General features: G+C 42.0%; 2 protein-coding genes across 6 annotated transcripts; both read left to right on the top strand.

Moving 5' to 3' along the window:
- Positions 1 to 51: 51 nt before the first annotated feature.
- On the top strand, positions 52 to 12,621 carry LOC129189278 (WD repeat-containing protein 47-like). Of its 3 annotated transcripts, none has more exons than XM_054790809.1 (16): positions 52 to 199; positions 1,196 to 1,379; positions 1,458 to 1,541; positions 1,617 to 1,701; positions 2,647 to 2,955; positions 3,096 to 3,535; positions 3,635 to 3,731; positions 5,197 to 5,369; positions 6,592 to 6,813; positions 6,914 to 6,983; positions 7,052 to 7,209; positions 8,199 to 8,368; positions 8,480 to 8,650; positions 9,059 to 9,190; positions 10,842 to 11,060; positions 11,124 to 12,621. In XM_054790809.1, exons 2-16 carry the CDS (start codon positions 1,222 to 1,224, stop codon positions 11,306 to 11,308), a joined length of 2,673 nt encoding a protein of 890 aa, XP_054646784.1. In that variant the 5' UTR covers positions 52 to 199; positions 1,196 to 1,221; the 3' UTR covers positions 11,309 to 12,621. The 3 variants fall into 3 exon arrangements, with proteins under 3 accessions (XP_054646784.1, XP_054646783.1, XP_054646785.1); XM_054790808.1 differs by having other exon boundaries at positions 75 to 212; XM_054790810.1 differs by having other exon boundaries at positions 75 to 212; positions 10,842 to 10,984; positions 11,124 to 11,234.
- Positions 12,622 to 16,509: 3,888 nt separating this feature from the next.
- lim2.2 (lens intrinsic membrane protein 2.2) lies at positions 16,510 to 20,415 on the top strand. 3 transcript variants are annotated; one of them, XM_054789894.1, is made up of 5 exons: positions 16,510 to 16,621; positions 17,816 to 18,010; positions 19,139 to 19,279; positions 19,367 to 19,501; positions 20,250 to 20,415. In XM_054789894.1, exons 2-5 carry the CDS (start codon positions 17,833 to 17,835, stop codon positions 20,318 to 20,320), a joined length of 525 nt encoding a protein of 174 aa, XP_054645869.1. In that variant the 5' UTR covers positions 16,510 to 16,621; positions 17,816 to 17,832; the 3' UTR covers positions 20,321 to 20,415. The 3 variants fall into 3 exon arrangements, with proteins under 3 accessions (XP_054645869.1, XP_054645868.1, XP_054645871.1); XM_054789893.1 differs by having other exon boundaries at positions 16,575 to 16,736; XM_054789896.1 differs by having other exon boundaries at positions 16,603 to 16,752.
- The last annotated feature ends 1,976 nt before the right edge of the window (positions 20,416 to 22,391 follow it).

Genomic DNA, 22,391 nt, shown 5'->3' with positions numbered 1-22,391 from the left:
CGCAAAGAAGGTGTGGCCACACTGCGGCGCAGGCGGACCTGATTGGGCGTTTTCGTCTGCGTGTTTCCGCATAGCAACGCGACCTGTGCGCCACAAAAAATAATAATAAAATAAAGGCAAAAGGAGAAAGCACTGCTAGCAAGCCGGTCGGGACCGGAATTTACGACACCTTGCTGCTCGTCACGCAACGTGGACGCTGGTGGGTTTGACAGGTCAGGACTTGGTGGCCATTTGACGAAGCGTCCCCGTCTGTGGCTTGTAAATTAATGACATACTGTTTGTAGCGTTAAATGAATGGCATGGTGTTGTGTTGTGTTTCGTTGTTTTGTGGTGTGTGTGTGTGTGTGTGTGTGTGTATGCACGGGGCGGTGCCTTTCCGCCAAACACACATTGTAATACAGGACCGTATTAACATTTATCTTGACCGCCGATAAACCGTTGACTTGACAATGAAGATGTACGTGATGTACGTAAACGCATCACTGACATGCGGCACTTGGGGTTCTAACTCGATAACCTTCAAGGTGATGCAGATTTTAGCATTATCATTAACTTTGATCCTAGTCACGTGAACTAATCAGTAATGTTTTATAATCACTGTAACCTGTGTATTGATGAACAGAAACAGCGAGTTTGAGTCTGTCAGTATAGCAGCATGTATTATTATTATTATTATTATTATTATTATTATTATTATTATTATTATTATTTTCATCATCATTATTATTATTAACTCATGTTACATTTAAGCCTGCATTTTGATGTCAGTTGCTGGTGACAGTTTGGTGTTTTATTGTAATTAATTTATTTGTATTGATTGTGATATAAGCATTTCCCATTTTTATTTAAGTAAACAACACTAAAAGTCACCCCTGCAAAATCGGTATCCTTTTATGACAATAACAAAGACACATCACATTAATATAGGTACGCAAAGATGCTGATTTTATACATTTGCAGACATACTACCGTAATGCCCACTTTTGACACTGTCAGAGACGTTTAAATTTAATTTGTACCTTTTTTGTTAGCAGAATTGTGCAAAAATAAACAATTTCAACAAAATTATAGCGGCACTCCAGTCATGGATTTCTATCCTTTGACTGAACTCAAATTGTTTGGAGTCAAATGATTGCTGTCTTCTTTGCCATACATGCATGGAAGAAAATCACTTCTGTCCAAATATATCTCTTAGTAAGCCGCCACTCGGAGCGTGTCGCCATGACAGCAGAGGAGACCATCAACGTCAAGGAGGCAGAGGTGGTCAAGCTGGTCCTCGACTTCCTCAGCTCCAGGAAGCTGCACATCAGCATGCTGGCCTTGGAAAAGGAGAGCGGTGTCATCAACGGCCTCTACTCAGATGACATGCTTTTCCTCAGGTGTGACATTATTACACGCACCTGAATATACCTTCCGCCGAGACCGGATTAATTATCCGTGTGTGACTCACTTAACAGGCAACTCATTCTGGATGGCCAGTGGGAGGAGGTGATGCAGTTTATTCAGCCTTTAGAAGGACTGGACAAGTTTGACAAGAAAAGGTGAGAGAAGTAAACATAACCCAGATTCAGTTCCAGGTAAGGAATGTTACTGAATGTGATGATTTGTGACTGCAGATTCCGCTACATCATTCTGAAGCAGACGTTTCTTGAGGCTCTGTGTGTAAACAACGCCATGTCTGCAGCGCAAGATCCTCAAAATGTATGTTTTTAAATGGACATCAATATTTGCTGAGAGATCAGCATTCGCGCCAATGCTTGAAACTGTTCTTTATTCCTGCCTCGGTATTAACAGTAGCGCCGAACTCACTTAAACTTCATTTTCCAGCGAGATGAGAGTAGAGATAATGAACAGAAAAGCAATGATTTTGCAATAAAGTCACGACATCAGCGTCAAATCACGTTGCTCGAATGTCATCAGGTTCTCAGTAGGAGGTCCTCTATCCAGATGTGGACCCGACCAGTTCTAAACCAACCCGGACCAATCCATAAATTATTTGAAAATCGTATCTGTTCATTACAGTAGTAAATGTATGCGGTTAACTCAACCCATGTGATGCGAATCAGCCAATCAAATTGTTTATTCAGTGCATCTTCCAACGAAGCGCAAGTCAGTAAGGATAAAGAGATAACGTCATGCTTTGAAAACAAAACAATTTGAAAACCATAATGCAGTTCAGTTGTTGTTATTAGTTTGAAATATTTCTGTAAATGTAGTTTATTGAGAAATCTTGCTCACTTTCAGCCCATTTTGTTTACGTAACATTGACTGTATTTAGTCAAGACTTTTTCAAGACTTAAGGATGTCTTGTTTCAAAGCGTTTTATTTTTAAAATATAAACAATGGCTAAATGTTTTATTGGGCCTTCCAACTTTGTGGTAAAGTCAACAATAAATCCTCTAGAATTGTTTGTGATCATTATTATTATTGTATCATTATTATTGTTCTTTGTAATTTAGGGCATCTGAACCAGGGGTTATATTTGCATAGTGTCTAAGCACTGACTTCTACGGAAGAATCTTTAATACTTTCATCGCTGGTACAAAAAAACTGTGAGGGTTTCTTCCAAAGCCAAACTACATACGTTATATATTGTACCTCGATAAGGCCAGCCTCTCACTCAGTTGTCCTCTCTGCCATGTCCAGTTGGAGCTGACCATGCAGGAGGCCGTCAAGTGCCTCCACAACCTGGAGGAGTTCTGCCCATCCAAGGAGGACTACAGCAAGCTTTGTCTCCTCCTCACTCTGCCTCGCCTCACCCACCATGCCGAGTTCAAGGACTGGAACCCGAGTACAGCGCGCGTCCACTGCTTCGAGGAGGCCTGCGCAATGGTAGCTGAGTTCATTCCGGCCGACAGGAAGCTGAGCGAGGCTGGCTTCCGGGCGAGCGGGAACCGCCTCTTCCAGCTGCTTGTTAAAGGGATCCTTTATGAGTGCTGTGTTGAGTTCTGCCAGGTAAGCTCACCTCCTCATTAAATGGCTGTAAAACAGAACCGTGATGTGTTGACACAGTATTGAAAAAAGTACAAGGACATCACCTGGTCATTACAGGTAAGGCTGTTCAGTTGGTCTTAATAACGCCTTGTTTTCTGCAGAGCAAAGCGACCGGGGAGGAGATTACAGAAGGCGAGGTGTTGCTCGGCGTAGACTTGCTCTGTGGGAATGGTTGCGATGAACTGGATCTGTCTCTGCTGTCCTGGCTGCAGAACCTTTCCCCTAGTGCCTTTACATGCGCCTTTCAACAAAAGACCCTCAGCATTCACGTGGACCGCCTGGTGAAGCCCAGCAAGGCGGGCCATGCCGAACTCCTCACTCCGCTGATCAACCGTCTCTCCCCCTGCCCGGCCTCACCTTTCCGCCAGCGGCCTCACTCGGCCGACACCTACATGTCCAGATCTTTGAACCCGGCTTTGGACGGGCTGTCCCACGGCCTGGCTGCCCAGGACAAGAGAGGCATGGAGGCCAACATGAAATCTGCTCTCAGTCGAAGCCTGGTGGAGAACAATGTTCACCAGCTGGATGATTCACCTGAGAGGTCTAATTGACAAATCTTTCAATTTGATTCTTGAAGAGTTCTTGAAAACCTCAGTTGGACTTGCGATTAACTGAAATATTACTTTTCCTTGGCTGTCAGAAAGAACCCACGGGGACTGGAAGGCCCCAAGACCACACGCAGCCCTCTGACTCCTGGGAGGGATGGTGGAACAGCGTGCTGCGCAGAGACAGCTGAGGTAACAACAAAAACTTTTTGGACTGTGGGAGGCGGTGGCGAGCGGTGCATTTTGTATCTGGGCCTTCAGTGGGGACTTAAGCGACCCAGTCCAACTCTTAATAAACAATCAAGTTACATTTATACAAAGTTATCAATATACAACAACACAATAGAACAATATGTGGCATTATATCATTGGGAATGAATACCATTATTACTTAAGCAAGAAACCCGGTTCATCCTTTGTCTTCCAATATATCACTGTAGGCCAGCTAGCTGGCCCTGTGAGGCGAATATGAAGTCGGACTGGTTAAAGAAACTGCCCCGTTCCTAATATTGTTTAAGCGACATGGATCAGCACTCCTGAGTCTGAAGGCCCAGAAGAAATTACATTCACACGGCAACACATGGAAGCTGAAATCTGATTGGACAAAACAATCAAACATACACAGAAACGATTCGAAAGCACTGCGGCGCAAGTTATGGAAATAAATGAACACAATTTCATGGAACAAATAGTACAGTTGAAGTTGTAAACATAGGTCAGTAGTGTTTAGGCCACCAGAGAAGGCTTTGCTGACCCTGACGACAGTGATGGGAGGACACCAGAGTGCTTGGGGAGAACTTGCAAACTCGACACAGATCGAGATTCAAACCCCAAACTATCTTTTCATAAAGCTTCAGTAGGGTCAAGGAATACGGGGGCATATTTGGACATTTTTATTCATATTGTTAGCAATATTACACACACAGTGGCCTTGTAGTTGCGTGTGCATGTGCAGTATATGATGGCTGTTATTGGTTGTAGATTGAAAACGGGCAGAGAAGAGAAGCGTCAAAGGTAAATAGAGGGATTCACCTTTAGCTGCTCACCCTAGATTGGTTTCATGAATCAAGACTGTAAAAACAAATAGCTAAGGTTGTGTGACGCAAAGTCATTACTCCCCATGGAAGAGATTTAGAATAAAATCCCCCCTGAACCCCCTCATCTCCATACTGCCATTGCTTCATAAATCCCTTGTCACTGCGCCGCCACCACTGTCCAGATGACGCTTGAGCCCCGCTGCCCCCCCGGCACGTGAAAGTGGTGGAGGTCATGGGAAGAAGAGGCAGATAATCTGGTTTGATTTGCAGTCGCACCCAAGATGGCCCTCTGCCTCCATCATCACTCATCTTTATGCATCCCACATTCCATCTAATGGAGCGACGTGTCTTCATATTGGATGTCTGGTGATGCGAGAGTTGGCTGTAGACTGGTTGGATGCGATGATGTCCCTGAAAACTTTTTTTTATGACGTGCATGATGTAGCATGGGGCCTTGAGCGGTGCAGAGTTGGCAGTCGGGGCTCTTTAGAGAGAGTCTGCAAGCATGCGTTTGTGATGACATGCCATTTACACGGCAAGCTAACTGTCAACATACCGGCTTCCACTTTCTGTGCAATAAAACCATTTCTCATCATGTTTCCTTCTTGTCTATGTTCCAGCGGCGTGACTCCACGGAGCACGTGCAGGAGTATTATAGGCAGCGTCTGCGTGTTCAGCAGCATCTGGAGCAGAAGCAACAGCAGAGGCAGCTTTACCAGCAGATGCTGCTTGAGGGGGGAGTGAAACCACACGATGGAGCCCAAAACAACCTCACAGAGACTTTCCTCACCCGGTAAGAAATGCGGCTTTGGAACTGAGCAGCCATGACGTTAGGACGACCTGCAGGTCCACCACTTGAGCTGTGCTGTCCAGCGGTATTAATGTAATAATAACGTCATTATTGTGGCTGCGGTGCAGAAATGCACTGCATCGTACTGAGAGCTGTTTCGGATATTTTTGTTACATTATTTAACTACAAAAGCAGCAACAGTTGTTTTAGTTTTTATCTTAGGCATGAACAGGCTGCATAGATCCCTTGTGTCCTGGGCAATGATCTCCTTAATATTATACGAATTTCATAAGTTATATTCAAGCTTTTTTCTTCTACATTTCCCCTAATACTGCTCAAACAAATGAAGAGAACACTTAAACAAAACAACACAATGTACTGTAACTCCAAGTCCACCACACTTCTGTGAAATCAAACTGTCCAACACAGATTGACAATCACTTCCACATGCAAATGCAATAGACAGCAGATGGACAGCAAGACACCCCCAAGAAATAAATCAATCAAAACAATGAATAAATGAAATAAGAAATACCTGTTTGTCACACTTTCATGTTTCATATCATCAAACAGTTTTAAATGTTAGTCGATGACAACACAAAGGAACACAAAATGCAGTTTTTAAATGAATCCTTTTATTATTAAGGGGGAAAAGAAATCCAAACCTTCATGGCCCTGTGTGAAAAAGTGATCTGAAACATTTAAATGTGACAAACATTAAAAAAATAAGAAATCAGAAAGCGGGCAAAGACTTTTTCACACCACTGTATAGAAATCAAATACATTAAATAGAAAATAAAAGTATGTACAATTTAAATATGAATGTATTTAAGTTTAATGCATTATGCACACACGTTCACTGCTTTAGAGAAGTTGAGCTATGCTGCCCCCTTGTGGCTAAATGATTTGGCCCTGACCGCCTCATTTTTGGTACGTGTCATGTAAAATGACAGTGTGTGTCCTCTTGAAGTTTCTACACATGCGTCATTACTGGCACAATAAATAACATAGCATAAGTAGCAGCTCTTAGGTGCAATTTGTGTAAGTCGACTAAGCTTTTCATCAGCAATTTTTATTGGGAAATGAAAAGAATTGCAGCCTTTTTGGAATGTGAGACATGCTTTTTCTATCTAAGACCATTTTATTGTATTGTTTGCATGCTTTTCAAGCAAAAGAGGGTTACATATATCACAAAAAAACTCACAGCGATGTTTCCTCTGTCCAGATCCATCCAGAAACTGGAGGAGATGAACGTTGGCATCGACCACCCTGGCGATGAGGTGACACAGCTGGGCCAGCAGTGGAATGGACTGGCAGATGACACGAACACATCCAGCACCACGGACCCGGAGGTGATTCACAGGGCAAAGTCAGGCGGTGTAAACAACAGTGGCACATTAGGGGATGGTAGTCTGCAACACCCCGGTGTGCCTCCAGGTCTTGCGAGGTAGTGAATGTTAGTTTTTCCTAAATGAAACCGTGTTATGGCAGGATGCACGTAAAATGGATGCGTTTGTGTCGTTGCTTGTATGCACTTGTATGCACAGTGCTGAGAAGACTGGCGGGGCCATGCAAGATGATGCCAGCAGCCACGTGACGCGCTGCACAGCACAGCAGGTGGTCAACACAGCAAATTCTGGGACTCCTGCTACAAAGCATAACACTAAAGATTGTTTTTTTTGCAGACAGGAAGGTCCAAAACTCAATTTGTCAAAGTGAACCAGCTTGAAGACACGCAGGCAGTACGATCAGTAGCCTTCCATCCCTCCGGAGCGCTTTACGCCGTTGGATCCAACTCTAAAACTCTGCGAGTTTGTGCCTATCCTGACACACAGAAGGCCAGGTGTGCACTCCGAAGTCCTGGCCTTTTAAAGCAGGGGTGTCCAAAGTGCGGTCTGGGGGCCATTTGCGGCCCACAGCTGTGATTTTATTGGCCCACAGAACAGTCTAAAAATGTAATTTAACGAGGAAACTTAAAAACAACAACAGCAGCGGAAAAATTTGGGAAAATCAATCAAAAGTCAAAATATTAAAAAAAGATTTGCAATCCAGCAAGGAAAAAGCCATCATTTCACAAGAATAAAGTAATAGTAGGAGGAAAAATGTCATTTTAGTAGCATGAAGTGAAATACTCAAGACTCAATACTTTTTTTTAACTTTAAAAAACAACAACAATTGAAGTTGTAATTTTTTTAAACTTAGGCTGAGGGAAAATTTCTAACATGGGAATAAAGTCCAAATATTTGGAGAAAGTTGAAATATTTGGAAAATGATACAAAATAAATCAACAGAGAAAAAAATAGTTTTCTAAATAGAAAAAAGTTGCAATTTTATGAGAGTAACCTTGTAAAATGAGTAAAAACATTTTAGTAACAATGTTGAAATAAAACAAAATACATTCTTGTTTTAGAAGATATGAGGTTATAATTACGAGGAGAACATTTACAAAGCTGAAATGAAATAGTTGGAAAAACAAAACAAATGAAAAAAAAACAGCTGTAATTTTACGGGAGTAAAGTCAAAATATTAAGAAAAAAAGTCACAATCGAATGAAGAACAAAAGTCACAATTTTAGTGGAATAAAATCGTATTATTATTATTGAAAAAACATTTCTATCAGCATTTCACCCGTGTTACAAAGTGAAATGCAGTTTTTTGCATCCTTTCATTCTTCAGCATGTGGCCCTCGCTGGAAAAAGTTTGGACACCCCTGATTTAAAGCATCACACGTTACTGCAGCATGATGGACGGCTAGACTGTTAAGTTGCGGCACTGAAGTTCAACTAATACCTTTTTAGACGTTGCTAACATCCGGTCCTTCATCATGCTTAGCACTCCGGATGCAGTCAAGCAGCCGGCGGTGCGCTTCAGGAGGAACAAACACCACAAAGGTTCTATCTACTGTGTCGCCTGGAGCCACTGTGGGCAGCTGTTGGCCACCGGCTCCAACGACAAATATGTCAAAGTTCTGCCTTTCAACGCTGACAGCTGTAATGCCACAGGTGCCGTTTTATTATGTTTGACTTTTTTTTTTTTTTTTTACCATAGCTATAAGAACATCACTTCACAGACATTCAAAGACGATACTGAGATGGACATATGATGTGATTCAGGTCCCGATCTAGAGTTCAGCATGCATGACGGTACCATCAGGGACTTGGCCTTCATGGAGGGTCCCGAGAGTGGGGGGTCCATCTTGATAAGTGCTGGAGCTGGAGACTGTAACATCTACACCACTGACTGCCAGAGAGGACAAGGCCTTCACGCCCTGAGTGGGCATACTGGTATCACCCCTGTGCTGTGTTAGTGCATTTGGGAGCCCAATAGAATGGCGCAAAAAGCAGTATGGCAAAGTTCTGTTATTTTGATAGCCTTCACAACAATGATAACACAAAAAAAATGCATACAAACTGCTTGACAAAAAAAAAAAACATGAATGTGTACAAACTGGGGGGCTTTCGAAGAGCGCCGTGTGTATGTACTTATGGTGAGTGAAGAGAAAAAAACGCCTATTTTCGGAGGAAAAAAAGCAAATTTGACCAAAAATCTGCGAGTTTGCGAATGCTGGATCGTAAAATGCAGACAAACAACAACAGGCTGAATATTCACCATTCAATACCTGATGTTATTCCTCCAATGAAATGTAGTAGAAGAAATACGTGTGTTCAGGCTTCACCTTTGGTTTTGAACAGGCCACATCCTGACTCTGTACACATGGGGAGGGTGGATGATCACGTCCGGATCCCAGGACAAGACAGTCCGCTTCTGGGACCTGAGGGTGCCCAGCTGTGTGCGTGTGGTGGGCACAACCCTGCATGGCTCAGGTAGGTGGCCTTGTCACCTTGCAAACATGCAGCGTATTGTTTCATTCTTATTCTCTTCCCCCTTGGTTGGCTTAGAGGTTTTGGTGTTAGCGAAGTTAGTGTACCGAGCATCAACACTGCAAAAACTACATTTCAAAAATGTACAGAAATTCCCATTTCTAGCAACCATTTCTTATTTTTTTTCCTGAGAAGAAAAAACATCTTGTCTCGCAATTTTCACTTGAGAAAAATGATCTTATATTAACAAAGTCTAGCTAGCCAATTCTTCCGAAGATATTTTTTTGCCAGAAATTAGGTTTTTTTTTTCTAATAACAAGCTAAACACTGAATTTGATTTATTCTTCAGCAACAGATTCATTTATATTTGCCTTAAAGTAAGAGCAAAACCTCCTTCAGTACCTAACTTTCCAAATTTAAGAATGGACTCACACACAGACAATATATATCTAGAGATTTGCTGATTTCGGAACAACGCTGCAATTTTTATTTGAGAAAAATTATCTTTTACTCAGAAAGTCTAGCTAGCCAATTCCTATGAAGGTATGTTTTGCCAGAAATGAGTTCTTTTTTCTAATACCAAGATAAAAACCTTATTTTGATGATTCTTCAACAACAGATTAAGAATGTTTGTCTTAAATTAAGAATAAAACTGGTTTCTAAACTTTCAAAATTTAAGAACGGACTCACACACGGAAAATATATGTAAAGATTTGCTTATTTCGGACCAATGTGAAAGCGCGTGCCAAGATTTATTAAATGAAATCTATCGTCATAAAATGTGTAAAATTCTTCAACTGGAGTTACTCTCTTTTTATCGAGTTTATACATTTAAAAACTAGTGAATTTACATTCAAATCATGCCAAAAAAAGAATTCTGTTCGTGTTTATGACGATAGGTTTTCCTAAATGAAGTTAAATCTTAGATACAATCACACTTTTTTCTTTTTAAATGAAAAAGTTCCATCCGTATAATTTGCTTCATGCGTGTTGAAATGAAGTAACCGACATATGAAGCGATGTTAGCTGCACGGTGGATGAGTGGTTATTATGTTAGCCGCACAGTCAAGCAACCTGTGTTCAAATCCCCGTTGGAACACAACTGTGTGAAACCCCCCCCGTCATATGCATGATAGGTTCATTGGAGACTGTAGAAATACAATAACTAGTATCCTACATCTAGAATATGTAAAAAGGTTTTTGCTTGAATCTAACCTCATAGAAGCACATTTGATCTCGTTTTAAGAGTCTTCTAAGAGCATTTGGCGTACTTCTTCTTCTTCTTGACTTACATCTCGCTATGTGACTGAGAACAACTTGCTTATTTTCGGGCTCATTATATTCTTAAAAGTCACAAGAAAAATAATCCAGAATAAGAATTCTAGCCAAGCAACTTTTGCTTATGCCGTTGGTAGAATTTCTTTCTTGAAATGAGAAAAGTTATCAGACAATTTGGGCTTCTTTCAAGTACGTCTGTTTCTTCAGTGGAGGCCAGAAAGGTGCGTCCTGCTGCGCTACATTCCACGTGCGTTCCCGGTGTTACGCTTTCACACTGCATAAGTTAGACTCCAAGCACGCACAGACAACGTTTGTCTTTTATTTCATTTTCATTGACGTATGGGAAACACTGGACAACAAATGCTTTCAAATACAGGAAGTGCAGTGGCTACAGTGGCCGTAGATCCCAGCGGCCGCCTCCTCGCCACCGGCCAGGAGGACAGCACCTGCATGCTCTACGACATCAGAGGAGGCCGCATCGTTCAGACGTACCGCCCCCACGGCAGCGACATTCGCTCGGTACGCTTCTCACCCGGAGCCCATCATCTCCTCACCGGTTCCTATGACAACAAAATCATCATCAGTGACCTGCAAGGTAGCGTCACGCTGACTCGTGTCATGTGACTGCGTCACCTGACTCCTTTTCTTTTGCACGCAGGTGACCTGACAAAGCCGCTCCCTCAGACGTTGGCAGGGGAGCACTGCGACAAGGTGATCCAGTGTCGGTGGCATCCCAAAGACAGGACCTTCCTCTCTTCCTCGGCCGACCGGACTGTCGTCCTGTGGGCTCCGGGCCCCGCGGAGGGTCTGATTTCTCACGGCAAAAGCAGGAGTGAGCACTAATCGAGCATCGCGTTCATCCCAGCGTCCACACGTCGAGCCGTTCGTGGTCGTTGCTCCATGTTAAGTGTTCAGATGTTAAAGATCATGTACACGTCAATGTGCGTCTAATGTCTCACTATATTGCGTGAACGAGGACAGACAGATAAAAAAAACACATTTCAAAAACAGCCAAAGCGCTAATACATTTAGTGCCACCAATACATTTGGGCCGCCACAGATAAATGAATGTATGGGAAAGACTGGATGTTCTTGCAAAAAATGCCACAAAAAGAAGAAATCTGAAGATATTTTTTAAAAAGTAACAGTATGAAATGTTGCTGCCGTGAGAGGGACGCTTAAAATTTACGTGGAAGGTGCGCTGGATTGTAACGTGACTGTCGTGCGCCCTTCCCAAATAGTCCGCTTTATTTTCTTCATTTTAAGCGAATGACGCTTACCGTTTCTTTCACCCTAGATCGCCGAGGGGTGTTTCATTTCCTTTCTACTCGGGTTTTGTGGGCAGAATGGGAGGAAAGGTATCGCGATGATGCATCGCTGACTGGAAAAAGGCAAAAATGTGGTTTAAAAATGTATTTAATTTGTCACATAATGTGCCTTTTTACACCATTGGAAGAGATTTGTGGATTATTGTCAAATAAGCGAATGATGTATTTATTTATGTTGCTTTATCTATGCTACCACTTGCCTTGACACGTGTACTTTCTTGTCGTATGGTGCACGTTCCGTGGTCATGTTAGCATGGAAGGCAATAGCAGGTGGTGTGATCACGTTGCACTGGCATGCGGATGAACTGCACACAGAGACAATGAACTCATCGCACCATTTTCTGCCATTTTTGAGTAGGGAGCTGTAGGTGAATAGATGGAGGCGAGCACATCACACTCCGAGTGACAGAAGAGCACAAGATGACGTTGATGTCTTTGAAACAAAGTTGACGACTCGGTCTTCTAGAACGAAACGCCGAAAAATGCGTTCAAGACCCAACTGAATCACGCACTTTATAGGCAGAGGTTGTGCGACCGCGAGAACACGACTTGATGCAGAAAGAGGCGGGTGTGGCTGAGAGGCGTGCCACAATGATCACGCCATTACAGCGGACACCTCACCGATGCAGGTGTTGAATCACACCGTGTTGTTGTGCAGTGTTTGTTCCACGTGTCCCGTCAGCGTGTTGTTCCCTTTGTGAGTCACAGTCATGACTAAGCTGACATTCTACATTTCAGTTGCTTGCAATGAAACAATGGAACCAAATCTGGTGTTGGAAGAAAGAAATGAATGAATAAAGTTGCACTTGCCATCAAACGTTGGCTTTGCTTCATTGATACGACGTTACAAGGCGTTCAAACAATGTGCTGTCCTTCATGTGCCAACATTGCTCTTTCATTTTTTGGCTCAGGGTGAAGCGCACTTTGGAATCACAGTACACACCCATGACCAGCGGATGTGGTTTAAGATGCGTCGTGCATTCTGTCCCAAATGCAAATATGAATTATTATTTTCCACCAAAATTGCATGTATTTGCAGAATTCTGCACCGACGCCGTCCGAAAATATGGTCATACTGGACATACGTGTAAATTCATTTGAACAAATGTGCTCCCATGGGTAAAGATATTACAGAACATGATGGGAATGCCTCCATTTTACCTTCAACTTGCCTAAACATTTTGGCAATGACTCATATTGTCGTACGTCTTGAGCAAAAAAGTGTACATTTACCTAGGCTTGCCCCGATATCGATATCGGCCAACATCGGTAGAGAGTTTTTACTGCCAACGTCACAGAATTGCATCGACGACATTAAATCAAGCAGTCAATGATGCACCGGCAGCTATTCCGACTAATGACAGACCTCACAGAGTACTGACCACAGGGGTGTCCAAAGTGTGGCCCGGGGGCCATTTGCGGCCCACGACTGTCATTTTATCGGCCCGCGGCACAGTCTAAAAATTTTATTTAACAAGGAAACTTAAAAAAAAAAACAACAGCAGCAGCAACAATAGGAAAATCAATCAAAAGTAAAAATATTAAGAAAAGAGTTGTAATCTGGCAAAAAAAAAGCCATAATTTCACGAGACTAAAGTAATAATATGACGAAAAATGTAATTCTAGTAGCATGAAGTTGGAAAAAGTTTTTTTTTTTTATAGTCAAAAACAATGAATAAAGTTTTAATTTTTGGAAACTTAGGTTGGGGCAAAATTTCTAACATGGGAATAAAGTCCAAATAATCGGAGAAGAAAATATACAAGAAGAAAGTTGAAATATTTGGAAATTGATACAAAAAAATATCAACAGCAGAATTTTTTTTTTACCAGAGTAAAGTCAAAATAGTAAGAGAAAAAAATAGTTTTCTAATGAGAAAAAAGTTGTAATTTTATGAGAATAAACTTGTAAAATGAGGAAAAATATCGGCAAAAAAGCCAATATCGGACATCCCTCCATATGGCTAAATATAGCTTTAACACCACTATCAACGGCACAATCAGCCAAAAACAAGCGCTAACCAATGAGGAGCTGAGTGATGGGGAGCTGAGTGAACTTAGATTGACCTATAAAATCATCACGGTCATAAGCTACCATTGCAAGTACGTCTAAAACATTTTTTTAAATCTATATTCAATATATGATATAGATTCAGTACACATAGAATGAAATATTTCAAGCTTTTATTTCTTGCAAGTTTGACGATAATGGCGTACAGATAACAAAAACAACTAATTTAGTGCCTCACTAAAATTTGAATACGGTGGAACCTCAGTTAACGTACGCCCCTGTTAGCGTGTTTTTCAGTTAACTCAAATTTTGCCTCGGTTTGCGGACATTTTCCAGTTAACATAAAATCTGCCGTGCATTGTCGTGATGTTAATACACTGAGTGAGTCCAGCTGTGTTTTTGTCACAAAGCATCCTCGTTAGCATACTGTTAGCTTACGAAGACATGGAAAATGGAACAGGAAGTCAGCTCTGTCGCCCGTCTATGATGTCATCAGCGGTTGACTATGTAGTTCATTGCTAACTAACAGTTACACCACAAGTCTCAAAAATATAGATTTTTATGGTTTTCTAATTATAGTTTTACATGCACAAATAATTCAAAATGCATATAAACGAGGAATGAAAGGTATAAATGAACATTGAACATCACTTTAACCTTGACTGAAGACAAAGACGGTGATGTGGCAGCGAGATCAACATGGACGCCACCTTCATGTGAGTTATTTCTTGAATTCAGTCGTGTTTCTCACCTTCTGTATCAAAATGCTGGTACTTGAAACTTTCTTTGGTTCCATCATGAGTTATTTTGCAGCCGTGATCAATCAGAAAAGCAGACGTGTGACGTAACCGTGGTAGTTAGCAAAGAACTACAGAGTCGACCGCTGATGACGGAGCTGACTTCTGCTGCCTGTTTCCATGTGTTAGCAAGCTGCTAGCAAGATGGATGAACACAGATGGACTCAGGCAGTGTATTAACAACACAACAAGACACTAACCAGAAAATGTATGCAAACCAAGGCAACATTTTTACTGGGGGTTCCACTGTATTAATTCAGTAATGGACAGGACTGTCAAAATAGCGTGTTAACGGCGGTAACTAATATATTTGATTAATAATGTTAATTTTTTTTAGCGTAATTAACGCAGGCGCGTCATGGCAAGCCATGATGCTCTGTTATGACGACAGAAGGCGGCACAGTGTGGCTCCCCACAGTCAAAGTGTCTGACGCTCTTTTATAACTTTATTCTTACCTGAACACATGAACAGCAGTGCTATTCCAACACCATATGTGTGTCTCCTACTCCGAACAAACACGTCTTTAATCCATTCATTGCAACAACACTTCCTCACAACACTTCCTCGTTGTCGCCAGACAGACCGCGAGATGCGTTCACTGACACTCTGAACATCACAAAAACCTCTTAATTGTGCGCGTATGGGTGGTCTAAATAAGCTGAAATGCAATGAAAATCAATAAATGGATATTCTTATCACTCGCTTTGTAACTCTTAATGAGGTGATGATTTGCTGCATTTAAGTGTGCTCGGAAATCCCAGAGAATTCACTCAAAACATGTGAATATAGCTTAAACGACGTGGTGTCCTTGAAGGCAACACCTCATTGCTCATAATAACACAGTTAAAAGTCTGATTCAAATATTCTGCCATTAAAGAACACAGAAAAGTTAATTTGGTGCTGATAATGTACATCCAAATATATCTATTTTTTTTCAATAAAATTCAGTATTTCAGACATGGTAAAGGTAACTGTTTAATTTATTTTGAACACGCATACAAGTTACATTGGAATACATCACACAGTACAATTTACTGTCCTACATGTCCAAAAAGGAGCAGGAAGATGCATACATTTGTTCACTTCCTGTATTCCACATGTACTCCTTGCTAGTTTAAAATACATAGGAAAATGATTAGGTAGTATGATAAGGTAATATATGGTAACATAGTGTGACGTGGTGATTAATCGTGATTAACTGATATGAAAACCGTGATTAATCTGATTTAAAAATGTAATCATTTGACAGCCCTGGTATTGAAAAGTCATGGTGTCGCAACCTAACCAACAAATGTACTCCAAACACCTGCGCCTACACAATCACGCAGAAGTCTGCTGACGTGGCGGATGTCCAAAAGACAGTCGACGACACCCTCCACATGGAGGGGAAGCCACAAAAGGGTCATCGCTAAAGAAAGTGCTTTAACCAAGCATATTCACGGAACGTTGGAACGGAAAGAAAAGGTTCACAGCAGCCTCGGGAGGATTGCCGTGCAAAATTCACTCAAGAAATTGGGTTGAGCGTCGCGAGGAGCGGACGTGAGATCCTCGACACGGGCTACAAATGACCCTATTTGACACGATGCTGTCTCTTTATCGTGTTGTGCTTACTTTGTGGTTCACATATTCAATGTTATTGATGACTTGGACATCATGCGTGGGCCAACAATGTGTTGCAGTATGATTGAACTGGCAAAGGGTCAACACAGTTCAAACAGCTGAACGCTGAAGTTCAGCGAATACGAGGTTACCCGTGAACTTTCCTGCGGGGGCTCGGTTGGGAGGCCAGAGGAGGAACTTGAGGTTGGTTGCCAGAGGAATGAAGATGACCGCACGTAGGTTTATCGGAGTGATGAAGGTCACTGGAGGGTAAAAGAGGGGCTGTCATCACTCACATGCTGCGCTCGATCATTCGCTCCTTTGTGAGGGGGACAATGGCAGCCAATGCTCGGGGGGCTTAAAAAGCATACGCACGCTGTTTAACGCCAGCCAGCCTGCCTGGAGAGACCGAGCAAGCAAGAGGTATCACAAAAACTTGGACTTATCCGCCACATTTTCGGTGTTTAACTCGACTCTCTGGAGGATATTTTCTCTGACGTTCCAAAAGGCCGTATTGTGAAGGGACTCGAGTCTGAAGGTGAAACGATTCACTGGTTTGTAAATAGGCTTGAACTTATTCAGTCTTCTTTAGGACAGACGGGTGTGGGATGTTTTGTGTTGTGTTTGAAAGCATCTGAGCCAGACTAGACAGGAGCTGTCCTATCTAGTCTTTGAGAGGCGAAACACTGAGAATACAACGCCCTGGATGAACGCGAATATCAGACATCCTCGAGAGCACGAGTGTGTGTTTGGCTTGCCAGCTAGTGCTGACTTGTTCATGAACGACAGTTTGGCGTGTGTCGCGCGGAGGCGGATTAGTGGTGAAGAATGGCTGGGAACAGCCTATCATGCACTCTCATTGTCCCGACAGCTGGATCAAGTGCTTTGCTGGCCTCAAACCATTTTGCGAACCTGCGGAAAATGAAACTGTGTGTTTTCCGTGTGCTTTAAAACGGGGGTGTCCCGAGTTGTTTTTCCACCGAGGGCCAAATGCAGAAAAAAAGTCATAATAATAGAAAAAAATATACTAAAAAAATTTAAATCCACTCTTAAAAATAAGGGCTTTGTTTACTTGATTATGTATGTTAATCAATGAAATATCATTACGAAAACAAAAACAGCCAGGGGCCACTAAAAAGGCCCCCGGGGTCGGACACTGGACACCCCTGCTTTAAAAGCTGCATCTGATAACAGAAAACTGACTGAAATCAAAATCAAAACAAAAATGTCTACCATCGTTACCAATAATGATTAAAATCCCCAAAAATGTCCTCCAAAATGTTTCACGGGCCTGCCTGTTGGTTACCTCTGGCCCGGTGTTGCGTCTTTGCAGGATGGGTTCCCCCCATCGATACCTATCCAGCGATGTAACATGTGTGTGTTCCTAATCAAGTGGCCGTTAGTCGAGTACGTCGCCTCGGTTGCACAGAAATGACGTCGTATAAATGGCACCGCTTGCCATTAGTTGTGGCAAGATATAATAGTAAATTGTCTTGCAGGTCCATAATGATAGTTTTTAATCCACATAGTTAAGTTCGGTAACCCCCCCCAGGGGGCAAAAGTGAGCTCTGACTCCTCTGATGTGACCTTCTTCCATCCTCCCCCCCGCTGTATCAGGAGGATACGTCTCCACCATGCTGTACACTCTGGCAGGAGGAGGCACGCTCTGTGGCGTGGCTGCACTCGTGCTCCTCATCGTCTCCACGGCGACCGACTTCTGGATGCAGTATCGCTACTCGGGCAGCTCAGCCAATCAGGGGCTTTGGAGGTTTTGCATCAACCACAAGTGCCACGCTCACACCATAACTGTCGGTAAGTGCAGAAGATTACGGAAGAAGATTCCAGCAACACCCTGTGCAGAACCTCATAGCCAAGAGGATTAAGGCTGTGCTAGATAACAACAAACACTTTGGACACACTCCATCCATCCATCCATCCATCATTCCATCCATCCATGTTATCCGAGGTCGGGTCGTGGGGGCAGCAGCCTAAGCAGGGAAGCCCAGACTTCACTCTCCCCGGCCACTTCATTCCTGAGGCGTTCCCAGGCCGGTTGAGAGACATACTGTAGTCTCTCCAATGTCTCCTGGGTTTTCCCCGGGGCCTTCTACCCATTGCACGTGCCCTGAAGGCATCCAGGAGGCATCCTGACCAGATGCCACACCTTATCTGGCTCCTCTCAATGCGAAGGAGCAGTGCTTCTACTCTGAGTTTCTCCCAGGTGACAGTGCTTCTCACCTTATCTCTAAGGGAGAGCCTTGTCCAAAATGAGAAAACTCATTTATGACGCTTGTACCCGAAATCTTGTCCTTTCGGTCACTACCCAAAGCTCATGACCACAGGTGAGGGTAGGAACGTAGATCGACAGCTAAATTGAGAGCTTTGCCTTTCGGCTCAGCTACCTCTTCACCGCAATGGACCGATGGAGAGCCCGCATCACTGCAGACGCCGCGCCAACGCGCCTGTCGATCTCGCCTTCCATCCGTCCCTCACTCGTGAGCAAGTCCCCGAGGTACTTCAACTCCTCCACTTGGGTCAGGAGCTCATCCCCGACCCGGAGATGGCACTCCAGCCTTGGAGGTGGTCATTCTCATCCCGGCCGCTTCACACCGATGCAGTGAGAGTTGAAGGTCACGGCTGGATGAAGCCAGCGGGACCACATCATCTGCAAAAAGCAGAGGCCCAATCCTGCAGCCACAGAACCGGAACCCCTCAACGTCCTGGCTGCGCCTACAAATTCTGTCCATAAAAGTCATGAACAGAACTTAGAAGACTTATTGACTACTGACTCCTCTAAGTTACATCCAAATGTCATTGTGACGGTATTGTCCCTTGAGAAGGTACAATAAAATGGTTGCTGAGAAGTGAAGGGTGTAGCTATCTACCTGTATTCAAACCAGCGGGCATTTTCGGCCTTCTAAAAGAACATGTGACCCACAGCCTTCTGGGATGCGACTCGGGCCTTCATGTTGTTGGCCGTGCTCAGCTGTTTTGCTGGCGTGGTGCTCGGCCTGAGCGCTTTCACCAACGGGACCAAGAACAAGAGGGTCCGCATGGGGGGCATTGCCCTGGTCCTCTCAGGTGACACGCGCCACGCACATTCAATATGATTTCATACGATATCGTTCTGCACGCACGATATCAACATTCATTATTCGCTGTCGCCAGGTTTTCTTGCGCTGTTGGCTCTCTCGATCTACACTGGCGTGACAGTGACGTTCTTCGGCAAACGCTTCGTGGACTGGCGATTCTCCTGGTCCTACATCATCGGCTGGGTGGCCATCATCCTGGCTTTTGCTGCAGGTATTTCCCACATTCATCATTGTTTGTGGCGGTTTGATTCTTGAGAAGAAGAAAACAATACAGCACATAAATTGGTTTAGATTTGGCGTTTTGACATATTTTGTTCTATTTTGCCTTGGTTGGTTTTCCCCTTTTTTCAGTACAACCTCAGTTGACCACTTGATGGCCGTGTTGGCTTACTCGCCCCCCTCCCCCTTTGCAACCAAACCGCCTGTATTGCTGCGACTGATTGATTGACAACAAGCACTTCCCACCAATAGGAATATGGTGTCATGTTTAATTACAGCATACAAATGAGTAATAAACATAAATAGACACAATTACACAACCATAACAAATATCGCTGATCATAAGTCTGGTTTTACGTGACCGATTTACACCATTTCAAGACTCGCGTGCAGTGCGAAGTCTGCATTTTGAAATAGAACGTCTGTGTAGCCGCGTTGTTGACTCCTGAGAGTTAAATAAAAATAGCTTTCTGAAGGGTTACATTTATATCCAATGCAAATTATTACTTTCAATGGTAACCACCACAAAAAAAAAAAAAATAAAAAAAAATAAAATATATATATATATATATATATATATATATATATATATATATATATATATATATATATATCTGCTTTGCAAGTACCATCAAAAAAGTACCACTAGATGGCCCACCAGCGGTGTACCTACCACAAGCCGCGTTTATATTATGATTATTATTCATGTCACGATAATGTTGACTTCCTGTGTCTCTTAGGTGTGTTTCAACTGTGTGCTTACCAGCGAACCACTGCAGAACCTTCTCCTTCAAACGTCCCTGACAGCTGAACACCAGCACACTGCTGCCAAGCCAATGCTGTTTGTCAGTAACTAGAATAAAGACAAATCATACACACATCCTGCGTGACTTCTCTGATATTAAAGAACGACATCAATTATTTATTCAGTCAATTATTAAATCCCGCCCATTCAGTACTTTACTTAAGTTTCCAGTCACCATAAGAGGTGTTTGTGACGGAATGGCTGTTGAAATAACTAATCAATAATTGCAAAAGCAACTGGCAATTAGCCGCACGGTGGCCTAATTGTTAGCATGTTGGCCACACGGAAATGGAAGTCTATATGTGCCCTGCGATTGGCTGGCGACCAGTCCCGGATGTGCCTCACCTCTCGCCCGAAGTCAGGCTCCAGAACACCCACGCGACCCTAATAAGACAAGCGGCATGGAAAATAGATGACTGAATAATTGCAAAAGCAGCGCTGGTAAGATCTACTGCCCCCTACAGCCTGGCCCGTGCATTACGGCTGTGTCAAAATGAAATGTACAGGTAAGTACGATTTAATTTTATTTTGTTTTACAAGTTACATAAAATTACACGAAATTTCATAAAATAAGATTAAATAGATTAAAATAAAATCACATAAAATGCAAGTTTTATTTATATAAAAGTTTTATTTTATTTTAAATAAATTGCATTAATATGAAATGATTTTAAAATCATTTTAAAAATTATGAAAAATTAGGACTTTATACTTTATACTTACTTTTGTTTATAAAAATGATAATTTTATTTTTTATGGTATTTTTAAATGTAAATAAGTTAGATAAAAGAAAATAATCCTTTTACATAATTGAAAAATAAATAAAAAAAATTACAATTACTAAAATATTTATGAGTGAAATTAAGTACCACAAAGGAAAATATGTTAAATTACTTTGTTTTGTTGTGATAATGAAACAATTTCATTTATGCAATTTATTTAAAATAAAATACAACTTTAAAAAATCATTTTATTTTTGAATTGTATTTTTAAAATCATTTATTTTTATTTATTTAATTTATTTCTTTATATTTTATTTTACTGAGAAAAATAATTAAATTAATATATAATGGAAACATTTAAAGTTACACTTATGAGTTAGTCATTTTTTTATTTTAACAAATTAAATTAAGTAAAATCTTATTTAATTTACTTTTGTTTATTTTTTATGTTATATTTTATTTTTAATCATTTAGTTTATTTTAACTTAATTTTACTTTTTACATTTTTATAATTTTATTGAGGAAAATAAATTCAAATCTAAGATTCTGTAAAGATTACACGTTACAAGTTAAGGGTTAATTACTAGTTACAGTTGGGGAGTTAGGGAGGCGTTTGAGCTACAACTTCTCCTCCTCTAGGTGAGGAGGAGGAGGAAAATGCACTAGCCTTCCCCGGGGCCACTAATCTGGCTTTAGACAATGAACCTCAAAAAAGGTGTGCTCAATCGCAACGTTCCGATCGTATTAGACCTTCTTTAGGCGTAGCACACCAACCCAAACAATAACTGAGATCCTTTTCCGCCCACAACCAATGCAATAATGAGCCAGCCCCAGCTGTACTCTTTGCCAATACCCAACTCAGACGGGGCCCCCTACTGGCAAATAGTATGCGCGTGAAAATTCCATCTTGATTTCCTCCAGAATACTGGCATCGAGTCCTTGGGTGCGAGGGCCGGTTCAACCCTGCACCCAACTTTAATGTTACCTTTGCAGCTCCTTCAAGTGAAAACAGCTCAGTAAGACTTCATGTTCACGTTGTTCTTGTTCTGTGCTTGCATCTGAACTGTTTTGGCTCCGTCTGCATGTCTAAATGTTTCTGGAAACTGATTGGCTGTCAAGATAGTGGCTGTACTGTATAAAACACTAACCCTGTTAGAATAATTGTTGTTTTTTTAATTATATAATTTTAATTTCATATGTCATTTACATTTTTTAAGTCACTTTTCTTACATCGGAATAAATATATTTTAACAGATGTTTGCATAATTAAGCTGCATAAAAAAGGCATTTAATGAGAACGAATAATGGCGCGCACAAATTGCTCTTTACTTTGCAACATTTGATTTATTTTGGAC

The sequence above is a fragment of the Dunckerocampus dactyliophorus genome, chromosome 10 (assembly GCF_027744805.1).
Source record: "Dunckerocampus dactyliophorus isolate RoL2022-P2 chromosome 10, RoL_Ddac_1.1, whole genome shotgun sequence".
Classification (NCBI taxonomy): Eukaryota; Metazoa; Chordata; class Actinopteri; order Syngnathiformes; family Syngnathidae; genus Dunckerocampus; species Dunckerocampus dactyliophorus.
The sequence above is the reverse complement of the archived record's forward strand: the minus strand, read 5'-3'. Positions and strand labels throughout refer to the sequence as shown.